The sequence below is a fragment of the Rhea pennata genome, chromosome 3, assembly GCF_028389875.1.
Source record: "Rhea pennata isolate bPtePen1 chromosome 3, bPtePen1.pri, whole genome shotgun sequence".
NCBI classification, from domain to species: domain Eukaryota; kingdom Metazoa; phylum Chordata; class Aves; order Rheiformes; family Rheidae; genus Rhea; species Rhea pennata.
This window is the reverse complement of record NC_084665.1, coordinates 79940727-79960530: the sequence shown is the minus strand read 5'-3', so window position 1 is coordinate 79960530 and position 19804 is coordinate 79940727. Positions and strand designations below refer to the sequence as shown.

Genomic DNA, 19804 nt, shown 5'->3' with positions numbered 1-19804 from the left:
AACCTAGAATTTAATGTGGTGTAAGTAATAACAATATGATAAACAAGCAGTGTGATTTTAAGTCCTTCCTTTTCACTAATCTGATTCTAGGGAGATTATACGACACATTGCTTAGACATGTTTCAAAATACCTGGGACTTTTGAAAACTTTGAAAGACTTCAGAGTCTTTGAGTGGCAGAAAATTACACCTACAGAGTGTAGGTGGATAGACTGCAGCTGAAAAAGGCAATAAATTAATAAACATTCTTTATTCCATCATTCTGTGATTCAGGAAAATCCTGAAGTCCTTGCGAAGAGCAAACCTCTCACAAAATTTCAGTGGAAGCTTTCCCTGAGTGAAGACTTTCCCTGAGTCAAAGACTCATTCCTTAACTGCATGGTTCCTGAAACAGAGAAGTCTTCTCTGGATTGTACTCCCTGGCCCCCGCTCTGCTCTCAGCATGGAGCAACAACATGCTACCTCGACTTCAGGCTTTAGTGAAACCCCAGTTCAGGCTGGAGTTAGTGTGTTAATATTTCTGGAAAGAATATACTCAACAGATGGAAGTTTAGTACTATTTTTACCATTGCTGGTACAGTGAATGTAGAGACCATGATAATTGATTATCTGAGACAACAGAAATCCACAGGAACCAGAATTTCAAGGATTAGGTTCTCCCTAAGGATTTCCTTCAAATTTCACTGAATTCTGCTTAGAAAAGGCATTAGAGGTAGTGGGGAGAGGAAGGGTAAGCGCATAGGAATCCCATGCCCTTCTGGCAAAAGAGATAACCTTTGCAGTGAAAGCGGAAGCGAGGCTTTCTGCTCGCATCTGTAGCCAGCCTCCAAAGACAATAGTATTAAGAGTGATGTGAACTTCCTCTGTGCATCTCAATGGGACGTGAGTTTTGAAGCATAGTTGTCTGCACTTCCATAGCAACCTCATTCAACTTTTCACATTTTTTGTCCTACTAGAAATATTCAACTATATACATGTGCTTACTATGTCTCAGGGTAAGTGTCAGATATTTCATCTGTTTTAAAGGACATTTATGGAAATGAGGTGGCAATTTATACAGAATAAGCAGACTAATATTCTGTCACTTTATATTGCTCAATTGGTTATTGTCCTTAGAGATTAGATGCTGGGTGTTATCAGTTAGATGGCACTAAACTTCTGTAGACCAAATGATGGGATTTTGTTACAAAAGCATTGTCCCATTTTAGAGAAAGGTTTGCATTAACAAATTCCATTTTAATGAATTATTCTGTTCAGCTTGCCTTGTCACTTATACTATCATAAGATTCTGCCCTTAATATTAAAATGTAAGCACAGATTTCGCCTCCCAAGACTAAGGCTGAATGTATAAAAAGACTTACAGTGAAGCTAAGAAATCTCTTGTCTGGAACAAGATTTTTTTTTTCTCTGAAAATAAGAAGAAATAAATATCCATGCAGAAAGTGTTGTGGAGAGGAGGAAATTCTATTGTAGATTGTTCTTCCTCCTTGTTAGAAAAAGAAGTCTTGACTTAATATGTGGTCTGTTTCCAGACTACTGGCATCTTTCACAAACATAGGCTGGTTGGCTTAAGAACAGATAGCACAGTTTGTGTAGCCAAAGATAGTCATCATGATGCACTTATTAATGAGTACACGTATCTCCGAACATCAAACGCTGTGCTGTTCTCAGAGAGGCTCTTTCCTATCCCTGCTCCTTTTTTATTTATTTTTTAAACCCTTCTACCATTTTCCATCGAAGCTCCATGGTAGAAAACAGAACGAGAAGGGACCTGGGAAAAGAAAAGCTGTCTCATTCATCCCACCTCCCCAGGTCAGGAACGGCTCTGTGCCTGTCACTCCTGACAGATGTTTGCCTAACCGGCTCTTAAAAAACTCCAGTGATGGCTCTGACAGCCTCCTTAGGCAATCTATTCCAGTGCTTTGCTCTACCTATCATTAAGAAGGGTTTCCTGATATCTAACCTGCAATTAAAGGCTATAATTTCTTGTGTAACCCATCATCATACTGACCTCCCAGTCATGCTTGCTCCACCAAGTCGACTGTAGTTTCCATTGATAGATCTTCTTTGCTGGCAATACTGCTTGGGTAAAGTGCTCTCTTCTGCCAAAAGTACCTGGGGCAGTGCGAGTGCCTTGGTTTTGCTGGCTGTCCAGCATGGCATCTCGCAGCCAGGGGGTAGCTAGCTTTCCCTGTCAGGGCTGATGCAGCTGACAGGGAGAAGGCTGCCTGCCACGACAGGCTATTGAATTAGGAGCTTCAGTAAATCCCAGGAGAGGCAGTGCCACAGTAAAGTTGCAGCAGTTTTGTGCTGATAAAACTAACGGTGCTCACCATGGTCCCAGGCCTCAGATTAGGAACTGAAGCTTTTTTTTTTCTGGAACAAAATATGCCAGAAGTCATACCATATATTGCATTTGTGCAATCAATCATGTATAACACTTTGGACATACATTTTTTGATGGGAGTGTTTCTGTAACAATTTTAGCAGTTTAAAAACATTTAAAAAATCAGAGAGATCACAGATTTGGTTTTGCTTTTTCAGCTGCTTCCCTTTAAACAATAGCATGTGAACTGCATCCCACGGCAATCAGGCCAGATTCAGCACCAACGTGCTGCGAATGAGGTAGAGATGCTGGAGAGAAGAGTGAGAGTTTGGCCACTGATACTGCCAGCCTGTGCAGAGACATAGAGAGCGTTATGCGCTCTACGGCTCCATGAATAACAATAAAATGGACTTGCTTCTGCAGTTTTGTCAGCCTGGCTGCTGAGGTGACTGCTCAGTGGCGCGCTGCACTGATGCAGAGGGAGTCAGTGATAGGCATAAGAAACATTAAAGTGACAAGATGAACTCTGAGCCACTCTTCTAATGCACTTATAACAGTGTTGAACTTCATAAGAGCATTTCCTTCTTCAAATTCTTTACAATTGGAAGATAGTAGTAGTGAATTAATGCAACTGGGACAGTAGCCCTGTCTGCTGAGAATAGGTATTCTTTACAATGAAAACTAGCTAGCTAAGCTAGGCATACTTTTATTGCCTGAGTAAATGGTAGTGATACACAGCTAAACTGTTTTTGAGACTAGGTATCCATGGATTTTTTCCTCAAGGAATTTTGGGTGATATCCAAAGTTAAATAAAACAAGATTTGAATAAGTAGGATATGAGTGCGTTGCTGTCAGCAGGGGCGAATAACCTTTGTTTAACTAGCAATTTTGGTAATAGCTCAAGGTCAGTGGGGTTGGTCTCTCTCTTTTTTTAGACACATGCACTACGAACACCCTGATATCCATTTCATTTTGTAAGGTGTGTGCCTGCACCGAGATAATGCCACAAGGACCACGGGCAGGCTAGAATGAGCAAACTGCAGGATAGCTACAACAGTGCCAGGATGCAATGTCATGAGTTCGGTGGCCCATTCAGAGCCCTATATAATGTCTGTAATCTGCAGAATATCTCGCTTGCCCCCTGTCACCTGGCTCTGCTAAGGTTTTTTCTTTCTTTGTTACCGGTTTTGCTGGAGCAGAACACTGAGGGGAAGGCTACTGATTCAATCAGTCATGTGCCATACTGAGCTGACAGGTCCATTTCTATTTGTGCAAGGCATTTTTAAGGCTTTCGTCCCCCAGCTGAGTTCTAGATTCCTCAGAGGAACTTTAGCAAGTTCCTTCTTCCTTTACTTAGGGAGAGGGAAGGAGAAGAAAGGACAACATTTGTTTTCAAAGAGAGAAAAGTTTACAAACTATTTCGGATCAAATTTGGACAAACTATATTCCACGCAGCATGATGGGTATATTTATTGTGTGATAGAGGTTTCAGTTTCAAACTAATAATTACAGGAATACAGCAAATTTAAACCATAGTCAATATAAAAGTAATTTCAGGTGTTCTAGAATGCCCTGCCCCTTCTTTGTGGTTTGAAGGAAAAATTCTAAACATTTTCCACCCTGCAGCTATTGAGGGCAGGAAAAGAAAATACACATAAGCGGCCATAAAATGTACATAATAAACTACTTTTCCACTTCCTGCTACTTGTAATAATAATGAATTGTAGGTACTACTTGAAACATACTGTCAGAAAAGCTTTGCACTTTTAAAAATCGTGATGATCTCTGTCAGGCGAAATTCGTTAACTCCACCAGGCAGACAAGCAGGGGCCCAAGTCAAAGCCCAGTTGAGTCAAGGGGCTTCAGACAAGGCCTAACTCCTCTGGGTTTTCCTAAAAATCACCGGCACTGTTAACATGCTGTTCCCCTTTCCCACCCTTCCTCTGCAAGGAGAGGCAGAAGCTTATTTGAAGACAAACAACAAGTCGTAGAATGTGCAAGGTGTAAATATCTTTCATAAATGCCAGCGCTGAAAAAGTCGCCGAGCCTGGAGTGTGACACATGAAAATAGACAGTTCACACCACGTTAAGGAGGAACAACGTGTAAGCGCTGTCATAGCCACAGAGACGTGCGCGCACCGCCGCAGCCCCGCGCCACCCGGGCACCGCACCAGGCAGCGCTCGGCGGCTCCCCGCGCCGCAGACGTGCGCTTCAGCTGGAGAGGGGGGAATCGGGACTACCTGCCCCTCGCTGTGCCGCTTCCCCGGGCTCCCCGACTCCCCCCCTCGCCCCCCCCCTTCCTCTCCTCTGCTTCATTGGGGCTTATTTAAATATGTTGGCCAGGAGCCAGGATCTCATCATTTTAATGCAGTGTAAAATGGAATGTGCATAATTATATGCAAGCCATATGTGAGGGAGACAGCTCAGCTGTGAATTTCGGGAGGCTGGGCGAGGGAGAGAGTGAACAGTCAGGGATCAGATGAGATAGAGCGGAACAGAGTGCAAGTGTCACCCAAATGAACAGTGTAATGAGTGTGTTGCTGACACTCCTCCTTTCACCTACTTTTCCCTTTTGCTTTAACTCTAAACCAGAAAGTGTTGTAGATTAGAAGGAAAATACTATATGCAAGCAGTATGGCTAATGGGCTCTGTTAATGTCTCCATTTAAACTTCAGCTTTCTTAATTAACAGTGTAGTTCCAAATAACCAGTAACTTTTAATGCATCTTTGTAATTAAATATTTTTACCACATTTGATTGAAGAATCGTTGTTCTTGCTAGATGATTGCTCCTTTCAAATCTTCACTTAAACGTGGAGGGGGAATCCATTTATATATAGTAGTATTACATGTAAGTTATGAGTATGAAAACTTATTTATTTTTTTTGGCCTTGCTGTTAAAATGAAAATACAAGTACATTATCTAGGGATTGCTTAAGCATGTCAAAAAGTTTAAAAGAGTACGTGTGTAATGTAATCCTGAAAAATGCAATGAAGTAAATTGAAACCCTGAAGTACTCAGTTTCCAGCTCAAATATTTCATTTTGGTTTTGTCTCTTGTTGTTCTAATTATTACACTGCAATGAATTTGCATGTTCAACCTAAGCTATGTAAGAAAACAGCATCCCAAGTTCTCATATCTAAAAGGTGTACTGCGTATTTAAACAAACTTTTTAATAATGTTGTATTTTGGGATTCCCGTCTGTTTTAATGATCTGAGCTGTTATGCTTTTAGCTATTTTTTTCCTTCCATTATTTGTAAGTCCCTAAATAGGCCATTATATTTCCCTTCAGGCTAGAGATGAAGATGGACATGCTGAAAATTTTCCCCAGCAGCACTATGCTAAGGAAACTCCAAGACTTGCCTTCAAGAATAACTGCGAACTACTTGTAAGAATAACATACTTACAACAAGTCTAGATTGTTACTTTAGCACAGTGAAAAACGTTTTTTTTTTTTTTTTTTTTGAAAGGCTTTTGTTCATTATGACATACATTATGAAATATTATAGTATTTTTTTTTCCTGTGTAGAGTTCTAATGCTAGTTCTGGTATTAGTGAACAGTTTAAGATCTCAAATTGTTTGAAAATCTTTTATATTTGATTATAGAACATGAATGGCCTTGTCTTACTATCTTGTCTTGTACAGTAAATCAGAAAAAGCCATTTAGGGAGTGGCTGATAAAGCACGAAAAACCCCTATCCACGTCCAAAGTGCCCCAAAGGACAAAAACCACTCTCCCTTCCACATTTTAGCTTTACATTGTTTTCGGACAACATTGCTGTATTTTGTTCTGCTAGGAGACACAGCAGAGCGGACACGCAGTACTCCCTTTAGAATTCAGCTATTCCTCTACTTTCGAGCTAACGGCAGACAGGCGCTTTTTCCTCTTCTCTTCTGTGGGGAAAGAGTGAAAGCCAGGAAAGCACTGACAGGGAGCCTGGAATGTTTACAAGCCGTAAGAGAGATGATATCAGCTGTGAAAGGATCTCTGTTCCAAGGCAGGGTTAATTTGCTGTTCATTTTAGCATTTGCAGCTAGGCAAGATTAAAAGCAAGCAGGAATGCCTATTGTATTTCTATTAAATGAATCTGTTGGGACCTAATGTTCTCGATTAGCTTGCGAAAATGATTGCTCCACAATGAATTTTTCTATTTACCTAAAGTAAACAGAGAATGAATTGTAATGTATTTAAAAGAGATTCACACATTTCTTTGGAAAATGGAGTTTCAGATGAATTGGTAGATCTCTCCCTCACATTTGCTTTTCTCTTGGCTGTATTTAAGTAAAATGTATCATTTGGCTAAATGGAAATATTTGTGGAGAATCGGAACACTCAGTTATATTTCGAAACAACTTACAACACTTTTTTCTAATTATAAATATATAAGAGGGGGGCAGCAGCGGTGAAACAAGCTGCATTTCCTTTGCACTAAAAACTGTGCCTGCCACCCCCATAGAAGACAAGGGGCTTCGCTCAGTCGCCGTCTCCCCGGCCCAACATCTAGTGAAGTCACGCCGCTGAACTGATGCTAGAGAGTACGGAAACTGGCCCCTGAGATTTGTGCCATGACGGGCGTTTAAGAGAGAGACCCAGACTCTGCAGTCCGAGTGGGATGTGCTTGGCATAGGGCAGGGGAATAAGAAATGCAGCTGGCTTTTTGTCACATCTGTGTTCTCTGCAGAACTTAGGGCAAGTCCGGGACCATCATTAACTGCAGCAGTGCAGAGCCAAGGGGGCACTTCCAGCTCCTACAACTAGCCAGAATATAGAGCATTTTGGCCATACTACACTGCTGGCCCACAGGCTTACGCATCACCCAGGGGTTAGGTAATTATAATATTTTTAGGGCATTTAGAACTACACGTCACCCAGAAGGGTTGGTTCATTCCCAGTGCAATTCTGTCAAACAAAAAGCAATTTCAACCCTAAGAACTGATCTTACTTCCTCTTAAATCACTTGCAAAGTTCCTGTTGATTTTGAGGGCAGCAGGGTTAGGTCCTGAGGGGAAGAAACTAAATAAACACATACAGCAATTCCCCTGTGTAGTCACAATTATTGTGCCAAATAAGAGAAGCTCTTTTTTTCAAGGCTATGCACAATTACTGTACCGCGGGTCAGATCATGTCTGATAAACCATCACAACACACCCAAGATCCCCCCTGAGGTCAGCAGAACTTCTAAGTATTGGAGGAGTTCAGGACTAGAGTCTAGAGACAACACAATGACATGTACATAAAATAAGTAAGCTATCGTTTCCATTGAAAATCTGTTTTATTTGAAGTACAAGAAATCAATGGACCAATTAATTCCCTTTGTACTATTAAAATCAAGCATTTTTTAATGCCCTGTTAATTATTGTTCTACTCAATATGCATTTAAGTTACTGTTTTGTTTTATCACTTCTATACTTGGCAAAAGCTCAAGTCATCCAAGTTAGTCTTTCATGTGCTTTTTTGGACAAGTTTCAGTTCTTATTTAAGGAAGTAATAAAAATAATTTGTCATAGTTTTATTTTTCCTATGCTATTGGAAACAAAATTGGCAGGGATGGAGTCTGTGCTTAATTTGTATTTGAAAAAAACGTAGTCAAATTATGAATATATACCTCTGCTATTTTTAAAGATGTATTTTCGTAACTTTCTGTGAAAATTCTATGCTGACTTGGCCTTGGTTGATGGGGGAACTAGTGTTATTATTTGTCTAAGATGCTATGTGTTTCACAGATAGGTACTGTTTTTCCATCTAAATTTTCACATTTTCAGAAACAAAGCTATATTAAAATGTGCTTGAGAGTAAAGTGAATTTCACAGGAAGTGGTCAGTAAGACAGCATTTTTATCGTAAATGCTAGCTGATATTTCTATATTTGTGCCAGCAGTTGTCTCCTTGGAAGGGAAGAGGGACGAAAAAATATGAAAAAGAGTGGGGACTGCATCTTCCTGAATTTTTTTTTTCCCAAAGGAAAACATATACCCAGACACTAACAGAGCAAGGCAGATGTTGGTTTCTTGCTTTCTAAAAAGGAGTGAAAAGTTAAGATTTTTAAACGAAAGAGAAACCCAAACTTGTTTATTCTTTTGAGAATCAGGAAATCCTTGGAGTTTTCTTAGTGCAGTTTAGAGTCAGTTCTATAATAGCCTGTCAAGTGGAATTGGAAGCGGAGGCTCCAAAGTGCTTTCTTAGCTTTAGGGTTCAGCTGCCATTTTCCAGTATGGTCTGTTCCAGCAAGCACAGCCTCCTCTGTTTGGGAAATGCTTGTGCTCCGAGGGTGCTGCCAGGCGGGATCCAGGGGCTCGGGCGCTGATGGGTCTGCATGCAAGTGCTCTCCCACGAGAGCAGCAGTACACGGGCTGAATGTTAATATCCGAGGTCACAGGCACTCACTGAAAGCTTTAACTCCTAAGTACTTGGAGAGATTTGGAAGCCCAGTAACCTCTACTATCACAAATTGTGTCCTTTCCTCATTGCTTATTCCTCGGAAGAGGAGATGTTTTAGTTAGTGAGGTACAACTCAGCTATTTTTTTAAGGGAGCTTGAAAGGAAATAATAAGAAGAAAGAGTTATAATTTAGGCAAAATAAATCCACAAGTGCTTATGGTAGTTCTGTGCATTAAGAAAAGCAGTGACAATTAAAGATTCTGGTTGATACAGAAAGCAATTTTGCAGTTAAGGGATTAGGCTAGGGTATTCATTTCCCACTTTAAATCCAAATATGTTATATGTCATGCCATTTATTGTAGAGCACAGAAAACAGAGTGGTTAAGAAAGCTCTTAGTCAATGAGGTTATAGAATTTTCCTTGTGAACTTTTCAGTCATTTTGAGAATCATGTTTTTTTAAGGTTAGCTGCCCATGATAAATACTGGGAACTACATAATACAAATTTCTTTTTAAAGAGCCCGGCCAGCATGGTGGCTTGGCCAGCTGCGCGCTCTACTATCATGGGCCCTGCCTCAGGATTTTAATTTCTTATTCCATCAATGACTGGAAGCTTTTCTTTTAGACACATCTCTTTGTTTCCACAAGGAAGAGGCAGAATTTAGTGCTCTGGAAGCTGATTGTAAAGGAACAGTGCAGTCCAACTAATAGTGGATGTGGGGAGAGAGATGGGATTAACTGGTGAAAAAGGGTAGGCTAGAATGAAAAGGCCAGTGAAAAGCCCGCAGCCTCTGCTCTAGCCAGCTGAAATTCCTGAGCCATTGCCTAGAGAAAGGGAAAATCCATCTGGCACCTACCCAGGTTAGTCAGGGTAGGAAGAGCCATGCTTGGATGCCTTTTAACAAAAGTAGGAAAGAAAAAACCAACAATTTGTCCTCCCCCCGCAAGTTGCCCAGAATATTGAGTCAAGGTTTTAGATTGGTGTGCTGCTGTATGAGCAAAGGAGAGTTTGATGGGTTAAGGAAATTAAACGCCAGGTTGCTTTCCAGATCATTTGTTTATGGAGATGATATGAGTACCACCCACTGCTATGGGATTATATGTAAAGCACACAAATAAGCAAACAAAACATAAACACCCTGAAAAAAAAAATCAGTTCCAGTCCCACCCCTAGCTGTGATCCATAGTTTTCCTGCAGTAAAGTCATGATCTTATTCTCTTTGAAATCAAAAGTCTGCTCCTTTTAGTTCTGCTTTGGGAGGATAAATTCATGACTCCAGTATGCAGTGAATTAGAAGATAAACTTGATGTTTGGAAGTTGTTACATAAAAGACACAAAATAAAACACATTTGTTACTGGATTTAACGCAAAATTCACCTACAGCCAGCTATCTTTAACCACTAACAAAAAGCGGAAAAGAAAGCTTTAAAAACACATCCAAAATAAATACAAGTGAAACATGAAATGCAAAACATTATCCTGTGAGCAAGAGGGCTTTTTGGAGGCTATGACAAGGCTAACACAAGCTAGAGCTAGAGCTGATGCTTAGCTTTAATTCATGCCATTTTGCTCCGCTGCAGCAGCACTAGAGGCAGGGTCAGCAAATGTGACATACGTGTGGCATCTAGACATTGCAGCAAGAACGAAGAATACAGGCAGATTGACTTCAGCTTTACACTACTGAAAAGTTGAAAAGATTTAAAACTTAAAAGACTGCTTTTAAAAAGGCACTAGGAATATCTGTGATAGATGAGTCCAGTATCCTCTGTAGTCCATAATCAAGTTAAATGTCAATATGCATATTGACATTTTTTGGAGGCCAGGAGAGTTTTTTTTCCACAAAGCAAGGTTTAGATTTTTTTTTTCCAGTTTTCTGACCTAATTCCTGGGCTCCAGTGTCAAGCAAAACTGCTACTGCTTCAGGGTTAAAGGGAAATAACGGGTCAGTGCACTTGCAGCCATGGTGCCCCCAAAGGAGGACTGGATGAGAGGGAGACGGCTTTGTTCCTCCTCTCTCCTGCCTCTCCCGCTTTGCGCTCCCCACGCTCGCCTCCTGCTCCTCTTACTCCTACTGGAGAGAAGAGAAAAAGCAGAGACCCCTTCCCTTTGCAACTCTCTGCTGGCTTCTCCTTCACACTTTTAGGCTCAAACCAGCAGAGGGAGAGGGAGAGCATTTCCTCAGCCCTGTCCTGGGGTGCGTGACGCACAGCCCTTTCCACCAGGAAATCTGAATGGGACTGTGAACAGCGGCTCTGACGGCTGTCAGGCCTTATCTAGCCTGGAAGGCATGGCCCCACCATGGGGGCAAAAGGCAACTTCATTGCCGTGGGGTGACGGGAGGGGAGAGGGGGCAAGAGCTGCCGCAGCCCATGGGGCTCCAGCTTGCAGAGCAAGCAGGCTCCAGGCCTGGTAGAGTTAAAACCTCCATGGCTGCGCCTGCTGCTGTGCGATGGCGCTCGTGGTTTGCTGGGCCTGACTGCTGGTGCTATTTTTCCGAGGCTTATCAGTACTTTTCCTCAGTTTCTTGCTCAGTTTGCCACTGTGGGCTGAGCAAGCGATCCCGCTCCATCGGCCGCGCCGGAGCGTATGCTGCGATTCCAGCAAACGGCTGTTGGAAAGCCACAAGAGTTGTCGGAGAGCCCTCCACCGGTTTGAGGCACAGAGGGGACTCTCAGGATTGCAGTTATGGCTCTGGAACAAAAATATTGGGGAAAGCAATTGCAGCGGAGAATTGATACTGGTGTTCTTAAAACCTCAGTAATCTTGGCCACATGAAATTTAACCTTTCTTGTGACTGAAATAACAGTGGAGCTTAGGTCATATCGTAGACTAATGGCCTGTAACATTTCATTTTCAAGAACCAAATTGTTCATGAGTTATAGCAGAATATTAAGAAAACCCTTCCCCAAACCCCACAGAAAACTTGTGCTCTGTTTCTTCTCAAGCAAGGGGAACAAACCAGGCAAAATAATTGTCAAGGATTTTTTGGTTTTTAATTGCCCCCAGGCTGAATTAAGGGCTATGCCCTGATCACACTGCGCGTGCTCCTGGAGGCTGCTCCAGCACCCAGGAGCAGGGCGACCGCGCAGAGAAAAGACAGCGCGGGGCTCGCGGGCAGCCCCGAGGGAGAGGGCAGCTCCGACCCCCGTTAGGGGCTCGCGGCCCGGCCACGAGGCAGACGCGCAGGTGGACGGCTGCAGCGCCGCGGCCGCGCGCTCACGCACAGCCAGCCCTGCTCCTGCTGCGCCGCGAGCTGCACGTCACCCAGAGGTAGCCTGTCCCCAGGAAAGGGGGGGGCTGCACGCCCGCCTACACGGATCTAGCTAGTATTTTACAACAAATGTGTCTGCCGTCTCGCCTGGCACAGGCTGCATCCCTTACCCTGCTTTTTATTATGTGTTTTTCTGCTCTGCGATGGAAGTGAGGGCAGTTGCTTTTGTCAGGGCAGCACCAGGTCGGACTGGGGAGATTTCCATTCTCTTCCCCGGGGCGACAAGAAACCTTCGCTGGGTCTGGAGAGAAAACCTCCGACCTCCAGTCCTTCTGCCCCCTTCCGCCATCACGCGCCAGGTGCACCCAGCCCCCTGCTCCGTGTAAAACAGCGACAGCGTGTTTCGTCTGTGCTGGGGAGCTGAAGAGGTTTGTGTTTTGGCGTAACTCCCCCCAGGGTTAGGACTCCAGACCTGTCTGATCCAAAGCCTGGTGAAATCAATAGGATCCCTTCCGTTAACTATACAGGAGCCCCAAACGGCACCCTGTATTCTGTAGACAAGAAAAGACAAACTGCCTTCTTGGAGACATCTTCCCCCTCCCTGACCAAAAATTGCTGTAGGCCAGCTAACCGATAAATTAAAAGTGTAGCAAACATGATCTTTATTAATAATATTTAAGCTGAAGGCTGCCGTCAGAGACCAGCTGTAGGGACTTAGGGAAAATATCACCCTGACAGACAGGATAGCAAGTCCGAGACAGCAGCTTTACTGGAAATAAGATCTAAACCTCATTTCTTTTATGCTGGGCGTGAGTGAGCGCAGCCGCGACCTGCAGCAGTAGGCAGTGCGAGGGCTTCCCAGGCGCCCGCTGAGGGAGGCCCCGGCAGCAGCGGCGCCGTGCAGGGCATTTCCCGGGGCATTTTGCTGAGGCTCTTGTGGGTCATTAGGAACTGCTTTCTCTTCAAGAGAGACAGTGGCACCCGAGGAGAGCACCGGGGCTGAAGGCTGGAAGGACTTGCCTGTCGCCCTCTACCCAGGGACAAGCAATTGGCTGTGTCACGTCCCAGCGACCCATGCACTAAAAGGTGCAAAATCCCAGCTAGCACGTGGCCGGGGGGGAGGCAGAGGAAGAAGGGAAGAGGGACAAGGATAAAAGGAGCGGAGTCCCCCGCAGCCCGGGGCGTGGATTCCAGCAAGAAGCAGGCGGGTGCCCTTAGCAGCTCCACGTAACCCGCGCTGTTTTTGGCCTCGCGGACCTAGCCAGGGAGCACAATTTGGGAGTTTAAAGAGGCAGAAGAAGAGGCGCCGCCGCGAGGAGGCCTAGCGACCCGGGAGGAGGCGGCAGACCCGAGCAAGGCCGTCTCTGCCGCCGAGCAAGGCCGTCTCTGCCGCCGGGAGGTGCTGGGCCTCCCGGAGCCGGGAGCAAACGGCCTCCCCTCCCCAGCAGCGCTCTCCTCCTGCACGCCAGAAAGAGCCGGCAACTTCGCCCCAGTGCCTCGAGGTTACCGCTTTCTTTCATACCGACGCAGCAGCGTAATTTTAGGACGTGACACTTGACGCTGTACGTTGAGAGCTCAGGCTTTTCTTTCCTCCGGAGGAGTCGTCTTGTCTAGGTTTTAACATTGCCGCTATTATTATTTCAAAATAGGAGCAAAGTGTGTTTGTTAAAAAGGAAAATAATTAAAATCCCATTATAGCTCCAATTCTGTCACCTTTCTTCCCAGAAGGAGCATTAAAATTTTCATTAATAAATGTGCAATTACTGTTGACCTCTGAATAATTTTTACAACCTTAATTTCTCTTCACCACTATGCTGTGTTGTATTATTCTATTTTTACTCTTTGCTTTCCTCATTTGGTCTGTTTACCGAAGTTATGATTTTCAGATTAAACATGTTCTCATTGAAAAATTGCTTTTCAAATGGTTTTTATAAAATAACAATATTTTTATTGAATAGGAATGTAAATGATTAAAAAGTTAAGAAACTGCTGAAAATGCATTTTTAGCAGCCTGTGTTTTAATAATTATTTCAATACATTTTAAAGTAAAAATGCACAAAAATATTTTCAGTCCCTTTCCTGCCCTCCCACACACATTCAAGACCTCAATGAAACAAAAAAAAAAAAAAAAAAAAAAAGAGGCAGTTTTGTACCCCTTGGAAAAAAAAATAAAACAGTTGTGAATCCTGACTTTTCTTCATGAAACTGGCATTCAGAACCAATCTAAATAAAATTCAGACAATTTTTATAGAATGTTAAAGAATAAAGATATGCTTTGTTCCAAAGGAAGTTAAGCATGGTGAAGTAATATTCATCTGATTTCCTTCCACATAAATTGGACATACAATTTCCACAGTCATCACCCAGAGCCATACATATTTTCTTATTGGAGTATTTTCGGAAGAGGCAGGTGACTGCAGAGCAAATACCAAGTGGGCACCCAGATGGATGCCTTTGAGACTCCCTCGCCCCATGTCCCGCTGGGAGCCTTCGGCGCTTCGCTAGTGGAAGCACTGGAGTCAGCCTGGAAGACAGGCTTTAGGTCTTGGGCTCTCAGGCCCTCTTGTACATTTTACCCTAGCTCTCACTAACGTGGGATATTAATTAGAATGGTTTTGGTCAGGCCTGAAAAGATACCTGCTTAGACCAGTGTGAGTTTCGGTAATAGTGGAGTTGAGTTATAACCCGTATTGATGAATAGGTTGTCTTACCAGTTAAAAAAGAAAAAAAAAAGAGTTTGAAATGATATTGCTTTGACACCATTAAAGCAAAAATCTGACGTACTGTATAAGAGAACGGGATTTTGAAAATGGGGAGCCCATACTATTTTTGTTTCTCAGAATTAAAATGGGGCTTGTGGCAAGAAGAGCTGAAAAAAGTCTGGAAACGATTCAGCTAAACTACAGGGATGCTTGGAAGCACTCTGGAATATTGAGCTCATAGACTTATGCCTTTGGAAATCCTTGTGATTACATAGAGCTTCCAGGAATGACATCCCAACAAGGCAGATTAACTTTACATTGAAGGTGCACCAAAGAAAATCTATCTGCAAGGAGGGTGTTTCTCCCTGCTTACTGCTTCCTGTATCAGATACTATTTTTTCATCTGAGTAGTGACATGTATTATATTGCTTTTGGAATGGGAAAAAAATGCAAAATATAAATCCTGTATTTTATTATAGAAGATAATACTGATAATTATTTAAAATTTAATGAATTTCAGTTCTCACTTAATTGTTTTTGAGTAGTTAACTTATTAAAAAGAAGCAAGGACATATTCATTTAATGAGCAGCAGAAGCCTTGGCCTAGCATCTGCCTACATTCCCTTTTCAATTAATCAATTATAGTCCAATGGTGTGTAATTACACATTAAGAAAGTTATTGGATATCTCAGCATGGCTGTCCCAGGGGGCTCATGAATACACTAATATAACACACCTGTAATGACCTGTTCTCAGATCTGCAAATTGCTCCCATTTCTCTCTCTCTCGCTCGCTCTCTCTCTCTTTGCTAAATGAAGATGAGAGCAATTACCATTAACTTTTTGAGTCACATCTAGTCAATGAGAGAGAAAAAAGATCCCTACCAGCATTCATAATAAATCTGCCTTTTGGTACAGAGTATTTTAATAGCACCAGGCATCAAGCTGAAAGGCAGTAAACAAGTATTTGGATCCCAGGGAGTTCTGGGGGAGCCAAGGCTGGTCTGAATTGGGTCCTGTCTTTGCCTTTCTCTCTCTGTAGATGAGAGAAACAGGCAAGCAGGAAAACGTTGTCAAATCACATCCAGGCATAATTTGCCTGGCTTGGTTCAAATCAAACCAAACTCTGGAACTGATCCCTATGCAGTGGCTCTAAGTCTTTGCATAGCAACTAAGCCATGTTGCTGTTGTATTGCTTTCTTTTTTTTTTCAAACACTAGCAAGAACAAAATTTACTATGTAATGGCACAAAGGCTTTGGTTGTGTGAGAGGATACGTTCACCAATGCTCTTTTATTAATGTGTAACAAATGAAACCAAGGAGAGACTCTTAATCTGCATAACGAAGTCTGACAGATTCTAAATTGGTGATTCAGTCAACTAAAGGGTCCAAAAATGTTCTGTGAAAGTGAGGTTTCGATGGCTCCATAAGTCAAACGGGATGATATCTGTCAACATTTTTATAAATGTTGTCTTGCACAGTGCGATTTTGATGTGCTGTTGTCTCTCTCTGGGAAAGTGTCTGTTTCCCTATGTGAAGCTTTCTTGTTAATGCTGGCTTTCATTTTTAGATTGGGGTCTTTCAGGTGGGTGTACATGCAGATTAAAATGCAGCAATATCCTGCACACATTCTCTCCAGGCAAACAGAGTTTTGCTGTACCCCTTGCACCAAACTGGCATAAACAACTTCAGTGAAACCTTCATCACACTGGAGTTTACTTCTCTTTTTAAGGACCATTTTAAGGTCCTTTTAAGTCCTTTAAAAATTCCTTTTAATCAATGTTAAGGTCATATTAAGGACTTTTTATGGTGTCGTTGTGCTAGGTACACCCTAACAATAATATTCCTGTGGGATTCAGGTGGTTGAATGTTGTTCTCAGTTACAGTTAAGAAAATAAGTGTTTCAGTTTGAGCTTCAGCTGGGTCCAGGTTTAACTCTGTTATTTACATGTGTCACATTTCTTTCCTGTTCCTCAGTATCCTTTGACTTTTGATGCGATTCACTTTCCTAGCTGTAGTATCTAAATGTTCGACATCTGGGCTAATCTCTCGGTCTAGGTTTCCTTGACAGCCAGTATAGGAAGACAAGCCCTTCTAGAGTGTGATTTACTTGGGATGATTTGGTGCTGATTTAGGATAGGTTGACCCACCTCCTTGAGGTGCCTATAGCTTTCCATTGAGTCATATTCCATATGACACTTAACTTTTAGACAGCTACAGTCAGCAGTTGAGCAGCATATTTTGGCACGTGTCTAACTTTGAGCTCGTCTGTAGATCCATTCATTGCAAGCAGAGGGAATGCTGATATGCTTAAATTTAGGTAGCTGCTGACCTTGTGCTTAGATGTCTGATCTCCAGGTTCAAAATGAGAATGCTGTTATTTAATCACTTTTGCATGCAATTTGAGATTGAGATTAAAATGTTAGAAGTGCAAAGAGATATCTATTATTTAATGTTGTGTAATACTTCATATAGCTAACAACAGGGCCCTTGGTATTTGCAGAGAAGTTCATTTATTATGAATTATTATCTGGCACAATAGTTGAAAACAGGTTTCTAGGTTTACCTTTAGGTATTTAAAAACAATTTGACAGTGTAGGCAATGCATAGTAACTAAAGCAAGCGGTGCAGTCAATGCAGATCCCACAAAGTGATCAAATTGTACATGTCTATTGTGTTCTCAAATTCTGCTCAATGCACAGCTTTATTTATGCTTAGGAACAAAATTAAATTCTGTGCTTGGTTTTTTGATCAGTGCCTGAATGATCAATTAAAAATGTTTAAATAAGGAAAGGAACATATTTTGATATAGAGCTTTAATATACAATACAATATACCATTGACAGGCTAGTTAAATATGGGTCCTCAAAAACCTGTCAATTGGCTCTTAAGTTGTGTATTTTTTTGTGTGTCTGACGGGAGGGAGGCTGGTATTTCATTTGGCTGCAAAACTTTGTTACTAGCTGTATTCCCTGTAAGAGGCTGTAACTTTGCACATCAGTTACCCAATTGAGCAACAGGCTCTGTATTATACTAATACTTTTTATTATGAGGAATAAACAAGCTTCTTCTAGACAGTCAGAAGAATAATTGACCACCTGTGCCTAGTCCTGAATGTACATTACTGCACATACCACTGAAATTAATGTCTCTTTAGTCAAGAGGGGAAACAGTAATTTTCTGGGAGATTTTTTTTGTTTATTTCACCATGGTTCCCACACCTAATACATTTTCGCTTTTTAACAACCTGGATTCTCCACTGCCAAGGGAACAAGCACTTGGTGCTTACTCAATTACTGACCCTCTCTGTGCCTTTAGGATACAAATAGCAGCTTCATCGTTTGTTAAACACATTAAACAAAGAGCCAGATTCTTGTTTGAACCTGAGATGCCTTTACTCCACTCTGGCAATAGAAAGAAATCTCAGAGGTGGTGGTGCATGTAATGTGCTTGCAAGGCCCCTTTCTGCTGCCAGAGTGGTGTAAAGGAGCCTCCGAGCTGATGAGAATCTGACCCAAACATAGTTTTATGTAAGGCCAGAAGATAGGATTAGGACATTGTGCAGGTGTATCTCATTACAGCTGGCCCAGCACCAAGTGTTGAGGGGTGAAAGATGCTGGAAACAAAAATACTAAAGAGCTAGTAGATTGATTCAGTATGGAGAATGGTAAATGCTTCTCTTATCTGTTATTTTGCCCTCACTTTCCATCTCCGGGACTGCATCTTATATAAAACTCCAGATCCTTTAGGATCTGTTGTTTAAATTGGAAGCAGTGCATGTCCATGAGAAAAAGCAAGGAGGTGAGATTCCCAGAGCTGCATGCGCATGCAGCATGCAGTTTTCCTGTCAGAGCATATGCCCAGGGAAGGATCTGCATGTGTGACATGTGCACACACATTTTTCCAGGCACAGGGGTTGTAAAAGACCTCGAAAATATGTCCAGTTTTATCTTATGCATGTCTTACCTCCTTTCTGGGACATTGCAGTAGGCTGCATTGAGCAAATGCTTTTCTCCAGAGGGTTCGCTCATGAGTATTGCCATAGGGCTATGTGCTCTCATCTTTCTTATTCACCATGCAGAGTTCATTTAATGAGGGGATGTAGCTGACGTGTGTGCCCAGTCCTGTAGTCCAGCTTTATGTCTCTTTTTTTTTTTCCTTCATCCACAAACTAGAGCTGAAAGTCACCCCCAGTAGGTAGGCACAGCTGAGGCCTGTGTGACTACAAGCTGCCCAAAGTTCAAACTAGATTAGCCTGAGATTACTGGTCAGTGAAAGGAAATAACCAGAGGGCCAAAGTCCTTCCCTGACACCTAGCAGAAGTCTGAGCTGCCTTAAGTAACTGTGTAGCAGCAGTGACAGAAGTGGTGGCTTCTTTCTGCCCAGGAGTCCAGAGCTTTTTTCTTGGTTGTAACCCTAGTGAGATGTGTCCATTTGTTGCCCTCAAGCTGCTGCCCGTTTGTGGCTCCCTCTGCGGTCTGTTGGGAGATGGGAGGCAGAGCAGACTGCAGCAGCCTGCTTAGGTTATCTGTAGTATCTTGCTTGTGTACTTGGAAAACAGGCTGTGCTTGTCTCCCTCAAATTTACTATAACCCCACCAGTGTTTTTCTGCAGCTCAGCTGAGCCTATGTTAGCACTGGGAGGAGCCATAATGTAGACTAGTTTGTATAATGTAGACTAGCCTAGTTTTTCCCCATGCTGTTAGAAAAACCTGCTGAAAGCAAATCTGATTAACGAAGTGAAGAAAATAGCTCTGCTGTAAAACTTTGAGGATTGCCATTGGGACAGGTACATTGCAAGCAGAGGTGGAAATGCATTTTTAAGTTTTGCAGACTGATAGGCTATGCAGTGCGCTATCTCTGTTGGCTCTCTGCAGGTCCCCCATGCTAAGCTAGCAAAATCCTGACTGGCTTGGGGAATCTGGTCTTTTATTTTCAGAATGACTTTTTCCATGTTGTTGTGCCACCACACTGATACCGTGGTACACCACCACAGCAGGAGTGTCTTGGAGGTACTGCTTCCCTGGAGTCAAAGCTGCAATCCTGCAGCAAAATCCATCCAGATGAATGCCAGTGCTCATGCCAGATGTACTGCAGCTGCTGCAGGCATGGGGATCTCCCAGTGCTATCAGAGGTAGATATAGAGAGGAAACTGCAAAGAGGGCAAATCTGAGATAGCTGGGACTTT

At 42.6% G+C, this 19804-nt stretch overlaps 1 protein-coding gene across 6 annotated transcripts in view; it reads left to right on the top strand.

The window, feature by feature from the left end:
* Positions 1-19804, top strand: part of SOBP (sine oculis binding protein homolog) — a 115724-nt gene that overhangs the window by 58974 nt on the left and 36946 nt on the right. For 5 of the 6 annotated variants that reach the window (XM_062572682.1, XM_062572683.1, XM_062572686.1 and 2 more), the window contains one exon: positions 5619-5714. The exons of the other annotated variant lie outside the window; for it this stretch is intronic. In XM_062572682.1, the coding sequence (XP_062428666.1) occupies positions 5619-5714 (96 nt within the window). The remainder of the gene's footprint in view (positions 1-5618; positions 5715-19804) is intronic. 6 annotated transcript variants of the gene reach the window in all.